Source organism: Hypanus sabinus, chromosome 3 (genome assembly GCF_030144855.1).
Source record: "Hypanus sabinus isolate sHypSab1 chromosome 3, sHypSab1.hap1, whole genome shotgun sequence".
Lineage (NCBI taxonomy): Eukaryota > Metazoa > Chordata > Chondrichthyes > Myliobatiformes > Dasyatidae > Hypanus > Hypanus sabinus.
This window is the reverse complement of record NC_082708.1, coordinates 48,159,578-48,172,983: the sequence shown is the minus strand read 5'-3', so window position 1 is coordinate 48,172,983 and position 13,406 is coordinate 48,159,578. Positions and strand designations below refer to the sequence as shown.

The following is a 13,406-nucleotide window of genomic DNA, read 5'->3' as shown; positions in this document are numbered from 1 at the left end:
CCTTGGCTTTTCTTTTCTACAGAAGTGGTTCTATTGTGTTCCTCTGACCCCAGCTATTATCAATATTCTTCAGAGAGCATTTCCCTGGTATCAGTGGACTTATAATATGCACCAGCTGCTCATACGACCATCCACCCATGCTCCCATGGCTTCATGTGACCCTAATCGGGGCTAAGAAGGTGCTACAACTTTTTCAAGGGTTAGGGAGGGAAGGAACACCTTATACTTCCTCTGGTAGAAATATATCTCCACTCCACCACCCATGGGAACTACCACTTGCTGTGTATGTTAAAAAAAAAACACTACCTAACTTTGACATCTCCCTAAACTTCCCTCCAATCACTTTAAATGGATCTCTTCTGGTAATACCTTATTGATCCAAAAGGAAATTATAGTGTTACTGTATTGTTACAAGTGCACAGATATACAAGTATTAGAAGAGAATTAAGAAAGAATACAAAGTAAGTTACCTCAAACAGTCTAGCGGGGGGGGGGGGTGGGGGGGGAGGTCATCACTTCCATGGCTATAAGTTGACTCATTATAGCACTTAATGGCTGGGGATAAGAATGACCTCATATAGTGCTCTTTGGAGCAGTGCGGTTTTTTTAGTCTATTACTAGAAGTGCTCCTTTGTTCACCAAGGTTACGTACAGAGGGTGAGAAACATTGTCCAGAGTTGCCAGGATTTTCTGTCGGGTCCTTTGTTCTACCACAGCCTCCAGTGTGTCCAGTTTGACTCCTATAACGGAGTCAGCCTTTCTAATCAGTTTAGTGAGCCCATTGGCCTCATCTGTGTTGATGCAATTACTCAGCATACCACCGCATAGAAGATTGTACTAGTGACAACAGACTGGTAGAAGATGTGAAGGAGAGGCCTGCATACTCCAAAGGACTTCCAAAGGGTATTGGCTATTGCCACTCTGGGGGGAAAAGTGCTGGCTGCTTCTAACATTCTTATACACCTCTGTCAAGTCACCTCTCATCCTCCTCCTCTCTAAAGAGAAAAGCCCTAGCTCACTCAGCCTTTCCTCATAAGACATATTTTCTGATTTAGGCAGTATCCTCCTGGTAATCTCTTCTGCGCCTTCTTTAAAGCTTCCACATCCTTCCTTTGATGAGATCAGAACTGAACATAATACTCTTAAGTGTCATATAACCATAGAGCTGCAACATTACCTCACGGTTCTTGAACTCAATACCTCTGGCTAATGAAGATCAGCATACCATACATCTCCTTAACCACACAATCGATTTATGCGGCACCTTTGAGGGATCTATGAACCAAGATCCCCCTATCTTCCACACTGCTAAGAATCCTGCCATTAACCTTATACCCCACCTTCAAGTTTGATCTTCCATAATGTATCACTTCACATTTTTCTGTGCATCTGTAATTTTATACTCAGCTCTGCATCCTGTCTAGATGCCATAATAATCTACAACAACCTTCTACAGTATCCACAATACTGTTGGCCTTCATGTCATCTACAAACTAACTAACAATCTTCCAAATCAATGACAAACATCATAAAGAGTAGGGATTCTAGAACAGATCCCTGCAAAACACTACTAGATACCCTCTGCTTTCTGTGGGCAAGCCAATTCTTAATCCAGCATCTGTTTCCATGGATCCCATGCCATAAGACTTTCTGGATGAGCTTACAATGGAGAACAGCTTACAAAAATGCATAGACACCACATCCACTGTTTTACTTTCATCAATGTGTTACTTTCTCAAAAAGCTTAAGCTCATGAGGCATGATCTACCACTCACAAAGCCACCTAACTATCCCTAATAAAACTGTCTCCAAATTCTCATAAATCCTAGCCCTAAGAATCCTCTCCATTAATTTGCCCACCACTGACTTAAGACTTACTAGTGTCTGACTCCCCGAATTATTCACATCATTTCCTTGAACAATGGAACATTTGTCATTCTCCAATCCTCTGGTATTGCACCTGTGGCCTGTGAGCACGCAAAGATCAGCAGTGCCCTGACAATCTCATCCCTCACTTCCTGTAGTAACCTGGGGATTTACCTATTCTAATATTTTTTCAAAAGCTCTAACACTGCCTCCTTCTTAAACTCAACATCCTGAAGTGCATTAGTATGTTCTACATCGACTTCCATGTTTGTCAAAAGTCCCTCCCACTGGTGAACACTGAAGCAAAGTATTAATTAAAGATCTCCCCTACTTCTACCTCCAAGCACATTTCCTCATTTATCCCTGAATGGTCTGTAGTCATCCTCTGTATGGATTGCCTTTGGGTTTTCCTTAATCCTACTTACCAAGGCCCTCTCATGTCCCCTTCTTGCTCTCCTTAGTCCATTCTTTCTTATCAGCTCTTTCCTGGCTACTTTATAACTCAAACTTGGCTGATTTTTTGCTTCTAAAACCTTAAGTATGCTTCCTTTTTCCCTTTAACTAAAAGTTCCACCTCTCTTTATCAATAATGCTTCCTTTAAATTGCCGTCCTATTCCTGTCTGAGTGAGACAAACTTATCCAGAACTCCATGCAAGTGCCCACTAAACAATCTCCACATTTCAGCAACACACACAAAATGCTGGTAGAACACAGCAGGCCAGGCAGCATCTATAGGAAGAAGTACAGTCTTCCTGGTGACTGTTGATGCAGTTGATGTTTTAGGCCGAGACCCTTCATCAGGACTAACTGAAAGAAAAGATAGAGATTTGAAAGTGGGAGGGGGAGGGGGAGATCCAAAATGATAGGAGAAGACAGGAGGGGGAAGGATAAATATCTGTCTATCTTTTCTTTCAGTTAGTCCTGACCAAGGATCTTGGCTTGAAACATCAACTGTTTCACCAGTTCGGCACATCCTTTCTAAGATAAGGGGCCCAAAACTGCTCATAATTCTCCAAGTGAGGCCTCACTAGTGCTTTAGAAATCTCAACATTACATCCTTGCTTTTATATTCTAGTCCTGTTCAAATGAATGCTAACATTGCATTTGCCTTCTTTGCCTCAGGCTCAAACTGCAAATTAATCTTCAGAGAATCCTACACAAGGACTTCCAAGTCCCTTTGTGCCTCATTTTTTTTGTATTTTCTCTCTGTTTAGGAAGTAGTTTACCCTTCCATTTCTTCTTCCAAAGTGCATGACTATACACTTTCCAACACTGTATTCCATCTGCCACTTCTTCGCCCATTCTCCTAATCTGTCTAAGTCCTTCTGTAGCCTCTCTACTTCTTCAAAGCTACTTGCCCCTAAACCTATCATCATATCGTCTGCAAACTTCGCAACAAAGCCATCAATTCCATCATGCAAATCATTGACATATAACATAAAAAGAATCAGTCCTAACATCAACCCCTGTGGAATACCACTAGTCACCAGCAGCCAACCAGAAAAGGCTCCTTTTATTCCCACTCTTCATCTCCTGCCGATCAGCCACTGCTTTATCCATGCTAGAATATTACCTGTAATACCATGGGCTGGTAGCTTGTTAAGCAACCTCATGTGTGGCACCTTGTCTGGTGCCTTCTGAAAATACAATTACACAATCAACCAATTCGCCTTTGTCTAGCCTGCTTGTTACTTCTTCAAATAATTCTATCAGATTTGTCAGACAAGATTTTCCCATTAGGAAACCATGCTAACTTTGGCCTATTTTATCATATGCCTCCAAGTACCCTGAGACCTGATCCTTAACAATCCCCAACATCTTCCCAACCACTGAGATCAGACTAACTGCACTGTAATTTCTTTTCTCTGCCTCTGTCAGGTCTTGAAGACTGGAGTGACTTTTGCAATTTTCCAGTCTTCTGGAACCATTCTGAAATCTGGTGATTCTTGAAAGATTATTACTAATGCCTCCACAATCTCTTCAGCCACCTGTCTCAGAACCCTGGGGTGTATACTGTCTAGTCCAGATGACTTATCTACCTTCTGACTTCTCAATTTTTTAAAGAAAATTCTTCCTAGTAATGGTAACATCACACATTTCATGACCCCTGACACCTGGAGCTTCCACCATGGCGCTAATGTCTTCCACAGTAAAGACTGATGCAAAATACTTAATTCAGTTTATCTGCCATTTCCTTGTCCCTATTACTACCTCTCCAGCATTGTTTTCCAGTGGTCCAATATCCACTATTGCTTCTCTTTTACACTCTTATGTATCTGAAGGAATGTTTGGTATCCTCTTTAACATTGTTGGCTAGTTTACTTTCATATTCCATCTTTACCTTCGTGACTTTTTTAGTTGCCTTCTGTTGGTTTTTAAAAGCTTCCCAATCCTCTAGCTTCCCACTAATTTTTGCTCTCACTTTGGTTTTTATGTTGGCTTTGACTTCTTTCCTTTAGAATACTACTTCCTCTTTGGGATGTATTTATCCTGTTCCTTTCAAATTGCTTCAAGATATTCCAGCCATTGCTGCTATGTCCTACCAGTGTTCTTCTTCAGTCAATTCTAGCCAACTCCGCTCTCGTGCCTCTGTAATTTCCTTTACTCCACTGTAATATTGATACATCTGACTTCAGCTTCTCTTTCTCAAATTCAATCATAGTATGATCACTTGCCCCTGAGGATTCTTTTACCTTAAGCTCTCTAATCAATTCCAGTTCATTGCACAACACCCAGTAAATAGCTGATCCTCTAGTGAGCTCAACCACAAGCTGCTCTTAAAAAGCCATCTTGCAGGTATTCTAGAAATTCCCCCACTTGGGATCTAGCGCAGATCTGATTTTCCCAATCTACCTGCATATTGAAGTCCCCCATTATTATTGTCACATTGCCCTTTTGGCATGCATTTTGTATCTCCCACTGTACTTTGTAGACCACATCTTTACTACTGTTTGGGTGTCTGTTTACAACTACTATCAGGGTCTTTTTACCCTTGCAGTTCCTTAGTTCTACCCTCAATGAATCAACACTTTCTATGTTACCTCTTTCTAATTTGATTTCTTTCTTTAACCAATAGAGTAACCTGCCTGTCCCTTCGATACATTAAGCTCCCAGCTATAGTCTTCTTTCAGCCACGATTCTTACATCATACATACCAATCTGTAACTGTGCTACAAGTTCATCTATGTTACAATGATGGATTAAGTTATAAGTACTTATAAGTTTTCCTTGGATGCACATTTTAAATATTTTTTTGTATTTTCGTTATGTAAGCATGATGTTCGTGTAGAATTGTAGTTTATTTTTACTACAGTACCTTGATTCTACAGCCGTTGATTAAAAACCTCTCTTCTGTTTTCACCAGGAAAAAAGTGCACTTATGGTCATAAATGTAAGTACTATCATCCAGAAAGAGGTACACAGCCTCAGCGTTCTGTGGCAGATGAACTACGTGCTAGTGCAAAGAATTCAATAATGAAAACAAATGAAGGATTGGTGAAGAGCAACAGTGTTCCATCTAATAACAAAACTGAGGCTACATTTGATATCAAACATATAGCTCCAAAACAACAATCTGATCCAACTATTCAAACCTCTCTTTTTAATGCAGTTGAGGAGAAACTTTGCAATAAAACCAGACTGGAAACCAGGTCTGTGCCCTCTCTCATTAGTGCATCCAGTGCTTCAGGTGCATTAATCCCAGGTAGTGCCAGATCAGGTTCTGGCATGCACTTTGTGACACAAGAACAAGGAATGCCATTGCAGTTTCCAGCAGTTCTAGTAAATAGTCCCCATGGAACACACATGTCGTATAATAACCAACGCCCAAAGTGTGACTCTCCTGTCGATGGAAGTTATTATTCCATGATGAATCCTTATCCTAATCTTACTTTACCTGGTACACACAGCCCTAACCAGTTTTCTGTAGACAAACAATACAGATTAAACCAGGTAGGTTCTGAATGCAGCAGTGAAGGTAGTGTCAGCTGTGGTAGCAGTGATTCATATGCTGGATATAATGAGCATACCTACCGAAGTTCTCCTGTTATAATGCTTGAGGAAAATCTTAAATGTCCTCAGCTTCATAAGCAACATCAACCGCTTCATGGATACCATGATAATTTACCAAGAGTTCCAACTTACAATAAAGAAGAACAAAAGTCAATGCACAAAGCTTCAGTCCCTTGCATGACATCACATTTGCCACACACAGTGATTGGAGCTCAGTCCAGTTGTCCAGGTGAGTATTGTACAGTATCTCACAATGCCCATCACCCTCAGAATATGCATTTGAGAACAGCAGTAGGAACTACAAGGGTAGAAAGCTTTCCAGACACTCATTTGTATGAAAATCAACCAGTGAGACAAAGAAAACATTGCATAGATCAGGAAATGTATGCCAGTTGGAATAGGCTTGGTTATAGTGTGGACATTTGCAATTACCTACAGGGATTTTCATTACCTAATAATCCCACACAGCCATGCTATGATCAATTTACATTCCAAAGCCTACCTGAGAAAAGGGAACAAACCTGGAGGATGCCATGGAGTGGTCTACCAATTGAGCATCTGAATTCACAAAGATTTCCGGATGCTCGTGAAAAGGTTTTCACAAATTTGTGCAACATATTTCCATCTGAACTTGTGCGGATGGTAATGAAAAGAAATCCTCACATGATCGATGCTGAAAAGCTCGCAGCAGCTATTCTAGTTGAAAAGTCGAAACTGGGTTATTGAATTTAAATGCATCATCTTGGTGTTCTTATTTCTCAGCCCAAATGCTGAGGTAGCTTACATTTGTGAGATTATTCAGAAAAAGATAAAATACTATATTTCCTATACAAAAGGGAATATTTTGTGTTTTCATAACTACCTTTTAGACTTTGTATTATTTAAAGCTACAGTTTTCCATAGGAAAATATAAACTCTGTATTTCAAAGCACCTTTTAAATATTTACTTGTGATAAAATTTACTATTTTAATCTGATACAGCAGTATTAGTAAGCCTGAGTGTTTTTTTTTCCACAATGCATTTAGTGGCTTTTGGCACTTTTTCTTCAGCATTTAATGAAGTATTAATGGTAAAGATATATTAGTGCAGGTTCCTTTATTACCACTAATTGAATAGTGTGTTAAAAACATCTCTGATTTCCAATTAATGATAATTAAAAGCCAAGTAGAAATGCTCATGATATGTATTATTTCAGGATGTGATAATTGAAGTTGCAATTAAAAGCACCCTTTTAAATTTATTTTAAAATATATTCTAACCTTTTTAGTTAATGCACTAGGTCTGTGGTGTTATGAGAAAGCCTGATTTATCTTGCCACATTTTTTTTTACAAAGTGGAAACAAACAGATAATCTGTTTAATTTCAGTAAGTGTTGTTTCTGGTATTAACGGATTTTTGTCTGCTGCAGTGCTATGGTTGTCATACATGTTAGCAATCAGTTCTATTTAACTGTTGAGTATACTGCAACTGCAAGCAAAATCCAGAATAAGCAGAAATGACCTTTAATTGTTGATGCAAATTGTATCTGTTATAAAAATGAAATCTGTAATAGTTTTAAATTTGTACTTGTGTGAGTGAGATTAGGGATCATTTGGGCGGCATTTTACCAGATCCTTGAAATAAACCATTGGTTTACTGAATTGTTCAAACTTTCCTTTCACTAGTTAGGAAAACTGAGTTAGTATACTGCCAACTGAACAGCAAAGTCCTATATTTGGTTCTTGTGTGTTTCTCTTCGCAGATATTAAACAGATCTGCACAGGGTAACACATACAAACATTGTTCAGTACGGTTTTTTAATATCTTAAATTGAAGCTCAAGTTACAAGGAGTTTGATCACTTCATATTTATTTTTCAGTTTATTCTTGTTTCTGTAGTTTCCTGGTTTGAATTTTCACAGAACTGAGTTTCATTTCTTTATAGTCAGGCTGCAAGCTATACAAAGGAATCTTACATACTTATTTTTTAAAACTATAGGTAAAATTGCTATAAATGTATGCCTACTTAATAGATTCCTAGTTGTTAAATTAATTGTGTTCAGGAAAATAACCATAGTTTTAGCTTTGCAGCATGATCAGGTTATTTAATATGCAAGTGAATGTATGCAAAATACACCGAAAGGAAATAAAATTTTAAAAATCTAATTGCCTGCCATTATGAGAGAGGATCTAGTGCATTCCCGGCATACATGACAAATAAACTCTCCTCTGGTTTCTAGCTGGGTACATCTGATGTTTCGATGACAAACTCTAAGAAGATGGCAGTTTGTCATTGAAACTTTGGTTATAATCGATAGCTATACCCAGCTGGAAGACTAAGAGTTTATTATATTGATACTTGTCTGAGGGTGAATTTTTTTTTAATCAAAAATGAAAATTCTATTTCTCAGAACCTATTCAGTACTGCTCAATATCAAATTTCTGATCTTGTTGCACATTTTTTCAGACTCACTATTAAATGACCAATTCACCTTTTTCTTTCACTTTTTACTCAAAATGAGTTTATGCATTCCATGCATATCATCTTGCAGCCAGATCAAAAGTAAATGAGACTTGCCTATTTGAATAGATATTTTGTATTTCAGTGTGCATAATATATCAGTTTAACAAATGAATTACAAAATTTCAGGGAACATGGTAAAATGGATCCTAAAACCACGTCCAACACACCTAATAGAATAACCTTTTCACTACTTGTGTGACACTATGTGTGACAGTAAGTAGATTTGGGTAAGAATGCTTTTTTGACGGGGCATTGTGCTTATAGACATAACTGATACTCTGAACCATGTTCAGTACATTTCCAAAATAAATTGTAATATACAATATTCTTTTTCTCATCTACAGTACAATGCTGTTGATTTTTGAATTGCACACATCCCAGTATCATTGTAAGGCTCCAAGTTGGTAATGGTACTATAAAATCTAGTGTATCTATTGAAAAGTTTATAAGGAATTTTGTATGCCTCTATCAGTACTAGAATTTTGAAATAATATTCATGAATAATTATTTTGTTTTCCATTTTGTCAACTGATTAATTTCAGTTTTGAGCTACAATAGTATTTAATTGTACCATTTTATATTATATTCATCATTTTGAAAATGTAACTAATAGTTGAGTTTATAATAAAGTATAATAAAGCATTTCAAATGTGATTTTGCATTTGAAAATCAAATGCGAGTTTGCTGAACAGCTTCTGTATAATGCAGCTGACATTCATGCATATTATTGTAGGTTAAAAACTAATTTTACTGTCATTTTAAGCCAAATCAGTCTTGTGTCCTGTTATAACTAATTATAATTTTAACTCATTGGGTAAATGATCAGGCATACAAACTCAAAGTTACTTCGTGGTAACTTTTATATTTTAATGCAAGACAACATTGGGGTCAATTTTTGGCTAAAGTTTTAATCTTGTTAGTATTTTTTTAACACTGCATGTCAAACTAATGCACTATTATTCATCACATTGGTTTCTAAGATAAATTCATACTTTAAGATGTGCAAATGATGTCTATCACAAAAAGTAGGTATCAGGAAATCCATAAATCTTGCCTTATGATTCATATAAAATGTGATATAAAATACATAAATTTACCCATTTTGTCATTTCATTGTTAATTTTAATGTTTGACATTGACAACAATTAAATATTGAATGGGCGGGAGGGTGATGAAGGGGGTATGTATCTTAAAATTCCTTATTGTGATATCTTCAATAGTATTTCTTACAAGTGTATACATTGTAATAATCACTGCTTGTACATTAAAACAATCAGAATGTATGTAGAGTTCAATTAAAATAGCTGTGTAAGTTTTTTAAACACCTTGTGAGATTGTATAACTATAAAAGGGTTTATGGAATATGTAAGATGAATGCACTATTAATAATACTAACATTGTAAGCATTACTATGATGTAGTTCAGTTTGACTTTTGCTAAAACTGGTTTTTATATAGTGCTTAATTAAGAGGCATTTAGAAAGACACATTAACAAGCATGAAATTTAGGAAGAGATCACATGCAGGAAGTGGAAGTTAAATTGGCATCATGGTCAGCACAGAAATCATTGGTAATAGGATATATTCCTATGCTGTGTGTTCTATGTTTTGCTGTCACTTAGGTAAGCAGCAATCAAACCTGAATTTTTGTTAGCAATATAATTTGTGTAACTACTTTAAAATCTTCCACAACTTTCAGAATCAGGTTCAGTATTACTAGCATATTATTGTGAAATGTTGTTTTGCAGTTTCAATACATTACTATATATTAGTGCAAAAAGAGGAAAATAGTGATGTAATATTCATGGGATCTTTGTCCAGAAATCTGATGGCAGAGGGGAAGAAGATGTTTCTGAAACATTGAGTGTGTCTTCAGGCTAGTTTACCACCTCCTCGATGGTAGTAATGGCAAGAGGATATATCCTGGGTGACAAGTGTCCTTAATGATGGATATCACCTTTTTGAGGCATGGACTTTTGAAAGTGTCCTGGTTGCTGGGGAGGCTAGTGTCCATAATGGAGCCGGCTGAGTTTACAGCTTTCTCTGATCCTGTACAGTGTCCCTCTCCATACAAGATGATGCAACCAGTTAGAATGCTCCACAATATATCTGTAGAAATTTACAAGCGTCTTTAGTGACATACCAGTTCTCTTTAAACTCCTAATGAAATATAGTGGCTGTCATGCCTTCTTTGTAATTGCATCAATATGTTGGCCCAGAATAGATCTTCAGAAATGCTGACATGCAGGATCTTGAAACTGCTCACCTTTTTCCACATCTGATCCCTTGAGGACTGGTGCGTGCTCCCTCAACTTCACTGACATTGAGTGAAAGGTGGTTGTTACAACACCAACCAGCTGAGCTCTCTACCCTGTACCTCTCATTGTTCTAATGTGTAATTCTTCCAAGTTTTACGAATCAACATTTTACAATCCTCTCACCTCTTCCTAAGGATATACACCAACATAGCTATGCCATCTCCTCCACCTACCTACCTGTCCTTTTGATACAATGTGTATCCTTGGATGTTAAACTACCTATAATACTCTTTCATACTTGTCAATCTGCAATTGCTCTGCAAGATCATCTACCTTATTTTCTATACTGCATGCATTCAAATACATCACCTTCAATTCTTTATCATCATTTTCAATTTTGTCCCCATTACACTGCAATTCATTCTATTGACTGCAAGTTTGCCCTATTATCCGCCTGTCCTTCCCAACAATCTCACTACACAGCACTTCTCAGCCCTATAATTCAGTTTCCCACCCCCCTGTAAAATTAGTTTAAACCCTCCACAGCAGTTCTAGAAAACCTGCCTGCAAGAATATTGGTCCCCCTCAGGTTCCTGTGAAGTCTGCTCTTTTTGCACAGATCCTACCTTCCCCAGAAGCGATGCCAATGATGCAGAAATCTGAAACCCTGCCCCTTTACCTTAGCCACACATTCATCTGCCATATCATCCAAATCTTACCTTCAATGGCATAGGCAGCAAACCAGAGATTACTACCCTGGAGATCATTTTTTTTTCAGCTTTCTCCCCAAATTCTCTCTTCAAGACCACCTCCTCTTTCCTACCTATGTCATTGGTGAGTACCAAGAGTTCTGACTGCTCACTCTCCCCCTTTGGAATGCTGTGGACCCAATTTGGGATGCCTCTGACTCTGGTACCGTGTGGGGGGGGGGGGGGGGGGGAAGAATATACCATACGGGTACCTCAATCGCAGCCACAGAATCTTGTCCACCACTCTCACTATGGAATCCCCTATCATTACTACAGCCCTCTTCCCTTCTAAGCCAGAGACCCAATCGTTGCAGCTTCCCCATGGTAGGTAGTTCTCTTCCCCCCCCCCCCCCCCCACAACCATTATCCAAAATGGTATACTTATTGAAGGGAACAGTCACAGGGGTACTCAGCACTGGTACCCATTTACCTTCTGACAATCACCCAAGTACCTACGTCCTTTAATTGCATGCCTGTAGCTCTCATCACCTCAGGTTTGCCATATGAGCCCCAGATAGAGCTACAGCTCCAGTTCCTTAACACGTTCTCCAAGGAGCTGCAGCTCGATGTGATGCAGATGTGGTTATCCAGGAGACAGGAGGTTCCCCCAAATCTCAAAACAAAGAACAGCCCCTGGAGCCATCCTCACTGCACTATGTACAAACAGAGGACGACTTGCCAGGTACTTACCTCACCCAAGCCTGATGAGCCAAAGCCTCTCACTCCAGCACTGGTCCACTGACAATGGCTGGTCCATTTGTTCCTGCCTTATTTTTATTTGCCCTTGCTAATGAATCACAATTTAATTGGGCTGACAGAAAACACTTAAAACCATGTTTAGCCAACATCTACACTGTCCCTTGGGTATCCACTACTTCCAAAGAACAGTTTTTCAGCTTTTGTGTAATATTCTACAATGACCAATAGCCCTCAGATGCATGGAGGGTCAAATCCTCAGGAAAAATTTGTCATCACTATAATAAATGACCAAGCACTTTCTTCAAGGCTAATGCTACAAGTATCCCATTATTCCTCCTTAGAATTTTAATGTTGCAGAAAGATCAGCTCTATTTTTCTACATGCAGGAAAGTTGGAATTCAGCAGGCCTCAAAGACAGTCTTAACTGCATTTAAGTTTTACCTCCAAAGTGAATTCTTACTGTTTTTCCATTGGTGGTATGTGGAACTGCCCTTGCAGTTGTGGTATCAGTCTCAGAAGCAAACATTTTTTGATTGGCCGCATATAAAACTATCTCAAAAATTATGAAAAGGCACAGCATTTGATCTAACATATGTGCAACACATTAGGCATGCAAATAGCTGGCTGTGTTAATTTATAAATAAAAATGTCTAGAAGTTGAGTAAAGGAAAGCCTGTTTTGGAAAATAGTCAAATTGTTAAATTAAACTGAGCATTGAGTTGAATGTTTCAAACATGTAAATTTACTCACATGCAAAACATTAATTTTATATTTAGTTTCAGAATACAATAAATCTATTCATTTGCAATGTGTCATGTTAATTTCACTTTTCAACTGGATTTTTAACTCGCCTTTTGTCATAATTTAGCGAAAGGTTCATTCAGGATCAGAGTTCATGCTAAAATGTGTGCATAATTAAGTATATTAATAGTTCAGTACCAATTTTAAACTATGGAAACCTTCACTTGAACACGAGAATTCAATCCAGAATTGTATAGAAAGGCAGACACTAGGACAGGTCACTGTTAGAACAGGTCATCCTCCATCAAGAGATGTACAGTTGCAAGAAAAAGTTTGTGAACCCTTTGCAATTACCTGGCTTGCTACATTAATCATGCAAAATGTGTTCTGATCTTCATCTTAGTCACTATAATAGTGAATCTGCCTAAACCAATAACAAATAATTGTACTTTTCATGTCTTCATTGAATACATTGTTTATGCAAATCTTTATATTTAATAACTGATAGAACCTCCTTGAGCAGTAATAACTTCCACCAAACTTTTCCTGTAGCTGCTGACCAGACCTGCACAATGACCA

At 38.0% G+C, this 13,406-nt stretch overlaps 1 protein-coding gene across 2 annotated transcripts in view; it reads left to right on the top strand.

Annotated features, from left to right (window-relative positions):
* Positions 1 to 11,571, top strand: part of LOC132391288 (probable ribonuclease ZC3H12C) — a 114,994-nt gene extending 103,423 nt beyond the window's left edge. For both annotated transcript variants that reach the window (XM_059964255.1, XM_059964256.1), the window contains one exon: positions 5,232 to 11,571. In XM_059964255.1, the coding sequence (XP_059820238.1) occupies positions 5,232 to 6,604 (1,373 nt within the window). In that variant the 3' untranslated portion in view covers positions 6,605 to 11,571. The remainder of the gene's footprint in view (positions 1 to 5,231) is intronic.
* The last annotated feature ends 1,835 nt before the right edge of the window (positions 11,572 to 13,406 follow it).